General features: G+C 45.9%; 1 protein-coding gene across 1 annotated transcript in view; it reads left to right on the forward strand.

The window, feature by feature from the left end:
- Positions 1-10,000, forward strand: part of LOC308362671 (potassium channel, voltage gated eag related subfamily H, member 7) — a gene marked incomplete at both ends in the record, with an annotated part of 95,742 nt that overhangs the window by 52,600 nt on the left and 33,142 nt on the right. The window contains one exon of the mRNA XM_080835400.1: positions 4,376-4,590. Within this exon, the coding sequence (XP_080691526.1) occupies positions 4,376-4,590 (215 nt within the window). The remainder of the gene's footprint in view (positions 1-4,375; positions 4,591-10,000) is intronic.

A 10,000-nucleotide genomic window follows, 5' to 3' on the forward strand; every position in this document is an offset into this window, starting at 1 on the left:
ATCAAAAGCAACTTACAAGGATATATACACAATTTACAATTTTACACTGCACATCAGGAGCAATAAGGGGTTCAGTGTCTTGCTCAAGGACGCTTCGACAGGGAATTGAACTAACAACCTTATGATTACTAAACAACTTCTCTACCTCCTGTACCACTGTCGCCCCTGTACTGTAGTGTGAAACAGTTCACAGGTCTATAACATGGCTGCTCCCTCCACCTTTAGCTGAGATGTATTGATTCAGGCAGCTATCGATTGTTTGTCCTGTTAGCTCCGGCAACATGCTAACTCCTGTCTGACCTCTAAAGCCGACGGACCGGATTACAGTGCAGCGTTGAGCAATGGTAGCTGACTCACGGCTGATGACATATAGATCTGTGACGGAGGGGGAGATCAGTCTGTGTTAAGCACTGTCAATCCTGGCAGGCTACACTGTAACTCTTCTTGCATTCCTATAACTGCAGGCTGTTTCCCATTCATCAGCCGGCCTTGGGGGCTAGTGTGGTACACTTCTATAGGATTGACATCTGTAACATTGACACTGCCCAATGCCAGCTACTGTCTAGTTGTGTATGGTTGGATTGATTACTGATAAATGTGCATACACATTTGGATGCCTGTATGCATGCACACAGAGAAATGGACACAAAGGCAGATGCATAAGGAAGCGTGCACAAACACACACACACACACACACACACACACACACATACACACATACACACACACATAGTAAGCTCAGAAATAAACACACACTCACACACATACAGGCACACAGACACAGTCACATATGTAAGCCCATACCCAGACAAACACACATATAGACACACAGACACACACATAGTAAAGTAAGTACACACACACCCTCACAGCCCCCCCCCCCCCCCCCCCCCCACACACACACACACACTCATACCTGTGCACACTCCCACAAACACACACTCTCTGTCTTTCACACATACACACACATCTATAATTTATCTCTCTTTATATTGAAATGAACCCTCGAGGTCAGCAGAGAGTGCTTTAATTCCGGGCCAAACAAACACACTCACATACCCAAACTCAATCACTCACACAGAAACACACACACACACACACACACACACACACACACACACACACACACACATTAATTCCGGCCCTTTCCCCCTAACCGTCTAGCCATCCATCATGGCACGCCAGTGCATTTTCTTCTCCAGGTTTTTAACCCTCCTTCTCCTCCTCTTCTCCTCCTCCACTCCTCCACTCCTCCCTGACTCCCTCCCTCCTTTTCTCTCGCTCTCCATGCGTTCGCTCAGACAATGGGCGCAGAATCAAAGGTAAAGGCTGCAAAGGAGTCTATCTCTCTCTCCTCCCTCTCTCTCTCGCTCGGTCTCCCTAGCTTTTTCTTTATCTCTCTTAGCACGAGCCTGAGTTTGCTGCATGGACCACGGAGTTCAGACTTTGTGCTGTGGAGTGTTCAATGCTGTGTGTGTGTTTAATGCTGTGTGTGTGTTTAATGCTGTGTGTGTGTGTGTGTGTTTAATGCTTTGTGTGTGTGTGTGTGTGTGTGTGTGTGTGTGTGTGTGTGTGTGTTCAATGCTGTGTGTGTGAGTGTGTGTGTGTGTGTGTGTGTGTGTGTGTGTGTGTTTGTGTATGTGTAAATGGCCGACTGGCCTGGGCTGAATGGTGTTGACCCCCGTCCCTGTGCATGTGCCAGAGAATGCCCTCGGCTGCCTGACTGAGGAAATCAATGAAACATGAATGTGCCTGGACAGCATCTCTTCAAACAACCACTCTATCTCTCTTTCTCTATGTCTCTCTGTCTCTCTCTGTCTCTCTGTCTTTCTCTCTCTGTCTCCGTCTCTCTCTCTATCTCTGTCTCTGTCTCTCTTTCGCTCTCTCCCTCTTTTTCATTCTCTCTCTTTCTCCCTCCCACTTCTTATTTTATCTCTTCCTGTCTACCTCCTTCACGTCATTCAAATCTCTTTCTAACTTTTTCTTAAGTGTCCTCTCTCTTCCTCTTTTCTTCCCTCTCTCTCGCTCTCTCTCCCTCTCTCTCTCGTTCTCTCTCTGTGTCCATGAGTCATGCTGGTCTGGGGTGTGTGAAGGTGTGTTATTTGTTGGTGCTGATCTTGTGTGATGTGTCCCTCATATCCACTCACTTCAGAGAACCTCTTATTAAAACGAGCCGAGAGTCTCTTCCTTCCTCTTTCCCTCCCTCCCTCCCTCTCTCTCTCTCTCTCTACTCTCTATTTATCATTCTCTCTTCTTCTCTCAATCTCCCTCCCTCTCGTTATTTCTCTCTTTCTGTAACACTCTCTCCTTATTTTTCTCTCTCCCTGTCTTTCTATCTCTCCAACACAGACTCTCACAACAGGCTCAGCAAATCCTCTTCTTCATGATTCACTTTTAACTCATTAGTGTTATGGAATGCTTCATTCACATCAAGGAGCACTGTGCTTCACAATCCTGTGTGTACACATAAGCACTGGTGGTGTGTGTGTGTGTGTGTGTGTGTGTGTGAGTGTGTGTGTGTGTGTACACACATTAGCACGGGTTACTTTCTGTGTTTGCTACTGTATAAACACCTCCTGAAAACCTCCTCAAATCGTGTGTTTGGCCTCCTTTGGCTGGAGGTGGCTGTTAATTGGTCAGTTTACTTAGATGACAAAAGTGATGTTGGACACCCTTCATCAGTGTTGTGTGACCTTTGACCTGTCGTCATCTGGATCACTTCCTGTTTCACTTCTTGATTCCCTTTCCCTTCCTCCTGGCTCTTCTCTCTATCTCCCTCTCTCTATCTCCTTATCTCTTTATCCCTCAATCTTGCTTCTGGTTGGCTAGTGTCTCGTTCCTGGATGACTGGGGGTATGGCTTGAGCTTTTCCTATCAATGTTTCAGCTACCTGTAGCATGAAGATCTACTAAGCATGATTATCACGTGGTCCCTTTCTCCCTGTGATCCCTCTCTCCTTGCCTCCTCTTGCTCTACTTCTACCTCCTCTCGTTCTTCTTCTGCTTCATCTTCTTCTTCTTCTTCTTCTTCTTCTTCTCTTCTTTTCACGTTCTATTCTGCTCAGATAAAACACTCTTGTGGCTTTCTGTCCCTTGTACTCATTGTGCCATAAGAGATGTACACACACACTCTTTCTCTCACACACTCACATAACTCAGCAAGTACACACACACACACACACACACACACACACACACACGCACTGACACTCTCTTGCACTTGTGTGTTGTGCATAAACATGTTCCTCTAAGCTCAGAGGTTCACTGTCTGTGTGTGTGTGGGTTTTTTATATTTCCCTCTGGCGTTGTGAGGTGTGTTGTTGTCAGTAAATGAAGTACGAACTGTTGTTACATTTGTGTCAGTGTTGTTTCTCAGTCTAATCTGTTAGGACTTTTAGACCTCATACCTGTGCTTGAGAAACAAATAATGTAGTGTTCATTGTTTCTGTGAGTTTGGTCTGGTTTGTCCTGTATAGAACACTTAATGCACACACACACACACACACACAGTTGCATCTGTGCACAGCATGGGTTGAGGAACACAGTAGTCTGCCAATGACTGCATCTCTGGTGAGGATGCAATTAGAAAAACAGTATCATTAAATGTTTAATTTAGCAGCGGATCAACTGTTAAGTTGTCTGTCGTTGTTTGGTCTTTGTTTTCATTGACTTTAAAATTAAATGAGGAGACTGAGAAGTAAGCACTATGCGATTGACTGACAGGTTCTCCTACTTCCTTTCACGTTTCCATGGTTACACTGCTGCAGTGATACTTTTAGATGCACCAGTCCAAACAGTAGGGGACTCTGCGGAGGCTGGTTCTGCTCTGACGGTCCCAGGTAAATGGACCTGGTGCTGACTTGGCTTCGATCCAGTTCGGATCCAGCCCTGGGACGTGTCCGTTGCAAAAGCAGCCACGATCTAGAAACCCTGTTCTGGTGGACTTTATTTTTAGCTTCACTGCATTACCGCTGTTACATTTAAATTTAGCATCTGAATAACACACCTGCAGTCACGTCTATTTTACTCTTCATCAGGTTACATTGCACCTTCTTAACACCTGAACACCTGTGTTCAGTATTGTAGACCTGTAGATCAACATGACTTTGTGAAGTCATGAGGACTGTCAGGAGCATGGGTGTTACACTACACATAGATTTGGCCAATCTGCCTGGAGAAGGTCTGTGTTAGTGTGGCTCTGAGTTGTCTGTTGTGTGTTGTGTATGTGTGTTTGTGTTTGTGTTGCTGTGAATCACTGTGGCGTCTTTAGTGGGCAGAGAGAGAGAGAGATCTGCTTGTTTGTTTGTTTGTTTGTTCATCTCTTTTTTTTTTGTCTCCCCTGTCATGTTGCATTTCTCTCCCTCGATGTCCCCCAGGTCCCTTCAATCAAATCAAGTCCAGTCTTCTGGGCTCCACGTCAGACTCCAATCTGCACAAGTACAGCACCATCAATAAGATCCCTCTCATCGCGCTCAACTTCACCGAGACCAACAATGACAAGAAGGGGCTCTCGCCCACCTCCTCCGAGAAGACCATCATCGCCGCCAAGGTCAAAGACAGGACACACAACGTCACAGATAAGGTCACGCAGGTGAGAGACAGACTTCACACACACACACACACACACACACACACACACACACACACACACACACACACACACACACATGGAATGTCAAGGAGGAAGTCATGCAGGTAAGAGAGAGATGCCTAACACACACGTACATATATATATCAGACGCACAAAAAAATCACACATGTATATAAGTATATACACACAAAAGCACAGAGCTACAAAAATGACACACTCAACTGTGCACACACACACACACACACAGGCAGCATACACAGTGTGTTACCTCTTGCTAGAGCTGGCTATATATTTCTCACCAGTCTGCTTTCCTGGCAACTGATATTATTCAGCAGATTTTTGTGACCCAAAAGAACATCAAATTCAAATAAACTGGATGGGCAATCTATCCATGTCTGAGCCTGTGAGAGTAACTGGGCGGACTGCTATACTTTCACTCGCCGGGATAATGATGCCTATTTTCTATTTATGCTGTCACCACCAGAGCCCCCTATTGTTTGCCGGTCTGAAAAAAGAAAAGAAAAAAAAAAAGCTCTGTGTGGTTTAAAGCCTTGATTGATTGACCAATTATTTTTCTCTTCCCAGCCTGTTTACTCACTCAGACACAGCCAGGAGTGACCTATTGTGGGCAGCTCGCTGTGTTTAACCCTTATGAGACACCGTATGAGGGTAATAGATCCTGTTAGAATGACTGGTTTGACACCTGTTGTAATACTGCCTACATCCCACTGAAAAATTGAGTGGCTCTTGTGCAAGATGAGCACGAGGTGTTTGATGACGGAAATGATGGGATTAAACACCGGAGGAGACACACACCAGGTCAAATCCCGGGGGAGACACACACCAGGTCAAATCATGGCTGGTTTCGTTTCCGCAATGATTCTGCTGCTGGCTCTTACTGTAGAATGTAGTCATGAGTCATGAGAACTGAATGAGAATATACTGCAGTTGATGCTATCCAACTGAGTGAGAGTGAAAGTGTGTATGTGTGAGTGAGGAGTGTATGTGTGTGATGAGTGTGTGTGCTACATGCACTTGTGAAAGCATGGGTGATACTGTGCACCTTAGGAGCGTTTCACTACTTGACCATTCAGGGAGACTAATGCTGAGAAAAGTATGTAGGTGTGTGTGGCGGACACACACACACACACACACACACACACACACACACACACACATACACAAACACCAGGACTCATGTCCTGCTCACGCTGTCTGCTCTGTCCTTGTCTAATGGCCAGTTACATAAATGGTGTCAGCATTAGGGAGACATCCAGCAGAAACAGCATCTTTCTCCAAGACCCATGATTTTCTCATCCTCTCTTGCTTTCTTTCACTCCCTCTCTCTCTCTCCCATCCCCCACACCCTCTCTTTCGCTCTGTGTCTTCTTCACTTGTCCTCTTTTCTTCTATCCTCCTCTTTCCATCATACTTTCTCTCTCTCTCCCCTTGTTCTTTCTTTCTCTTTCTCTTTCCCCTATGTGTCCCTTTCCCTCTTTTTCACTCTTTCCCCAATCTGTTCCTTCTCCATCTCAATCTCTCTGTTTCCTCTTCTGTCTTTCATTGCTTTTCCCTCTCTTTTCATCCCTTCTCTTCCTCTCTTTCTCACTCTCTCTCTCTCTCTCTTTCCCTCTCTCTCTCTCTTTCGCTCTCACTCTTTCTCTCTCTCTCTCTCTCTCTCTCTCTCTCTCTCTATCTCTCTCTCACTCTCTCTCTCTCAAACTGCCAAACTGTGTGGGTCGCTCACACCTCGTTGCTGATGCCCCACAGACAGGCATCAGAGCAGGCTAAATATAGTCCCACCATTCCCCTCCCTCTCTCTCTCTCTCTCTCTCTCTCTCTCTCTCTCTCTATCTATCTATCACTATCTCTCCTGTCATGTCTCCCCCTCCTCAAGTTTAACTCAAGCATCTCTCTTCCTCTCCCTCCCCTTCCTCTCCCTTATCTGTTCATTATTCATCTCTCTCTCTCTCTCTTCCTCTCTCTGTCTGTTATGAGTGTCCCTCCCTTCAGCTGGCTGAGGCTCTCTGTTTGTTTGTTGGCCATGCAGAGAGTCCATGCCCATTACTAAGCAGATGGCATTCATCACTGACAGATGGCATTTCTCATCATTGCGCTTTGGTCTCTCTGTGTTATTTATCTATTTTTTTTACATAAAACATTATTTCTTTTTTGGCTCTAAGGGTGGGATGCGGTGCTAAGCTGTGCCTTGGCACTGGCCCCCGTCTCTGTTCTTTAGCCTTTGTGTTTCTGCGTTCACCTTTGTCTTCCTGACTTCTCTAATCATGCTCTCACTCTATCCATACCCGGCATCTGTCCTGTTCTCTCTCTTTCTATTCTCTCCATCCTGTTCCCCACATGCCTTGTGTCTGCCTACATCTCTATCATTTCATCTCTCTCTATCCTGCTCTCTCTCTCTCTCTCTCTCTCTCTCTCTCTCTCTCTCTCTCTCTCTCTCTCTCTCTCTCTGTGTGGGCCCTAATTTCATTGACAGGCAGCGATCAAAGCAACGAGTAACAAGCAACAAGCAAAATCCACCGTGCATGAACTAAAGCTAATTTAATAACTTTGCAAAATCATTTTGCTAATTTAATACCATAAGCAAGATCCTAAGCACAAACATGGGTGGGTCAGCACAGCGCTCCCACACACCATGCGATAGCTGTAGTTCATACGGGACAGACTTTGCTTGTTGCTCGTTGCCCATCAATGAAATTAGGGCCCACACACTTTTCTTCTTCTCCAAGCTCTCAGAGATCACGGACAACAGACGGGCAACATGCCTGGAGCACCACCAGGATCATTAGCAATGGCTGCGTGTGCGTGCGTGTGTGTGTGTTGGGTGTGTGTGTGTGTTTTGGGTGTGTGGTGTGTAGTGTGTGTGTGTGTGTATGTGTGCGCTAGTGTGTGTGTGGTGTATGTGTGAGTGTGTGTGTGTGGTGGGTGTGTGTGTGTGTGTTTTGGGTGTGTGGTGTGTAGTGTGTGTGTGTGTGTGTGTGTGTGTGTGTGTGTGTGTGTGTGTGTGTGTGTGTGTATGTGTGGTGTATGTGTGAGTGTGTGTGTGTGGTGGGTGTGTGTGTGTGTGTGTGTGTGTGGAAGTGTGCATGCTTGGGTGTGTGCCTGCGTGTGAGTGAGAGTGTGTGTATGTGTGCGTGTGTATGTGCTTGTGTGCGTGCGCGCGCGCGTGTGTGTGTGTAATGTGCATAATTACAAACTTTCAATGACACACAGTAGTCAGTAGAACTATACTACAATCTGTCTGTAAAGCAACCCTTGCAAGCATCGCATTGGGGGCAAAGCCCTGTGGTGCTCCTCAGGCTCGTGCTACAGTACACAATGAGGCATACTGCAACCCAACTCCAGCGCTCAGTAGGCCCTCCAATTATCCTAAAGGACATCATTAGATTGCAAGACGTCTGTAGGCACCATCCATTATTCACACCGGATCATTTATTTATTTGCAGAAAAAAGAGAAAGATACACTCCAGGTTTGTTTGTCTTTGTTGTGTATCTGTATTGTGTTTGTAAGGTGGGGCTGTGGGTGTATTGTGTGTGTCTGTGTGTGTGTGTGTGTGTGTGTGTGTGTGTGTGTGTGTGTGTGTGTGTGTGTGTGTGTGTGTGTGTGTGTGTGTGTGTGTTTGTTTGCGTGTTTGCGTGTGTGCGTGTGTGCGTGTGTGCGCGTGTGCGCGTGTGTGTGTTTGTGTGTGTGTGTCTGTGTGCGTGCTACAGGGCCATATGTCCATGTGAGTTCACAGGGAGGTTATTAGCCATGGAGACACTGAATAAGGGTTTAGCATGAGATTAAACTGCACCATGGAACGAGGCTAGTATGTACGTATGAGATGGTAGAAATCACATGCACACACACATGCACACACACACACACACACACACATATACAGTATATATATATATATATATATTTAAACAGGATCAGGATCAGGATCAGCGGCCATTATAGAAGAAATATTGGACCTCCGAACATTGGGGTGGCCCAATCAAATCACTGGAGCAACATTCCGCAGCATTCTGAAGAGCCGTATAATAAATAAAAATAATCATTCTTCATTCTTTAGTTTGACTACTGCGCCATCTAGTCTAGTCTAGCCATCCATAGCCATAGACACCTGTCTTTCCTAAGACTCACTGAGCAATCAGCTTCCCATTGATCCTGTCTGTTCCTCAGCATGTCTGTGTTGGTGCAGCTGTTAGGCGATGGATGGCAATGAGACAAGACACTTCCCTTTGGTTGCAAACAGAACTGTGGTAGCCCAACCTGTGACCACTATTAGTGTGATAATTGAGCTCCCAGCTCTAATGGTGGTGAACAGAAACAATTTGTCTGATTGTGAGGGTGTGCAGGGGGAGTTCCCCCCCACCCCACCCACATGCACACACAAATACACAGACTCACTCACACACACTCACTCACACTCCAGATCTAGCAGATGGTAGGAACCCCATCCAGCGCTGTCTTCCTGGGCTCTCGGTGTGTAGAAGGGGGGTGGTAGTGGCTGATCAGGCGCCGTAATTGGCTCTCGGTGTGTAGAAGGGGGGTGTTATTGGCTGTACAGGCGCCGTAATTGCCCCATTAATTGATCCGCTGCCAACTGTGTTTGCTCTGTCAGCGGCTGTTTGCCTGGCAGACGAGCGTCTCAAGCTCGTGCACTCAGATGCAGAGGTGACTCGAGAATGGCAACAGATATTTCTGTAGCCTATACCTGACATCAGCTATTCATCACATGACTGATGAATGAGCGTTACTGTGTTATAATCATATGGTCCATACGTATGGCCTTATATTTCATAACGTTATTATGGTATGTATTCGTATAAACAATAAATACATAATATATATATATATATATATATATATATACAGTACAAATATACAGATCACATACAAACATACATATATACTGTATATACATACAAATACGTATCTACATTTAATCTCACTCTCTGCATCTGCCTATTTGTATTTAATCTCATAAACTAGACAGATAGGTAAATCAACAGATAGGGAGGGAGCAAGATAGAGAGAGAAGGAGTGGGAGAGAGGGAGAGAAAGATAATGCAGAGGCAAAGAGGGAGCACTAGAGAGCAAGGGAAAGGGACAGAAAGATGGAGAGAGAGGGAAAGAGAGTGTGAGAGAGAGTCAAATTATGATGCAGTGAAAGGCTGTGTACCTGGAGCCGTGGCTGGGCACTTAGGTTGATTTAAGCGCTGTGTCCTCACCTGCCATTCCCCCTCCCTGTGGGTTAATGACTGCAGTCCATCAGAGAGCACGTGTCATCTCAACAGATGACCTATGACCCTCTAATCACAGGAAGGCCCACAGCAGGAAATGAGAGTGGAAGGAAGGTCACTCTTAGCCCAGTGCACCCTTTTGCTGAGCACACACTCTCTT

This window comes from Sprattus sprattus (genome assembly GCF_963457725.1).
Source record: "Sprattus sprattus genome assembly, chromosome: 3".
Taxonomy (NCBI): domain Eukaryota; kingdom Metazoa; phylum Chordata; class Actinopteri; order Clupeiformes; family Clupeidae; genus Sprattus; species Sprattus sprattus.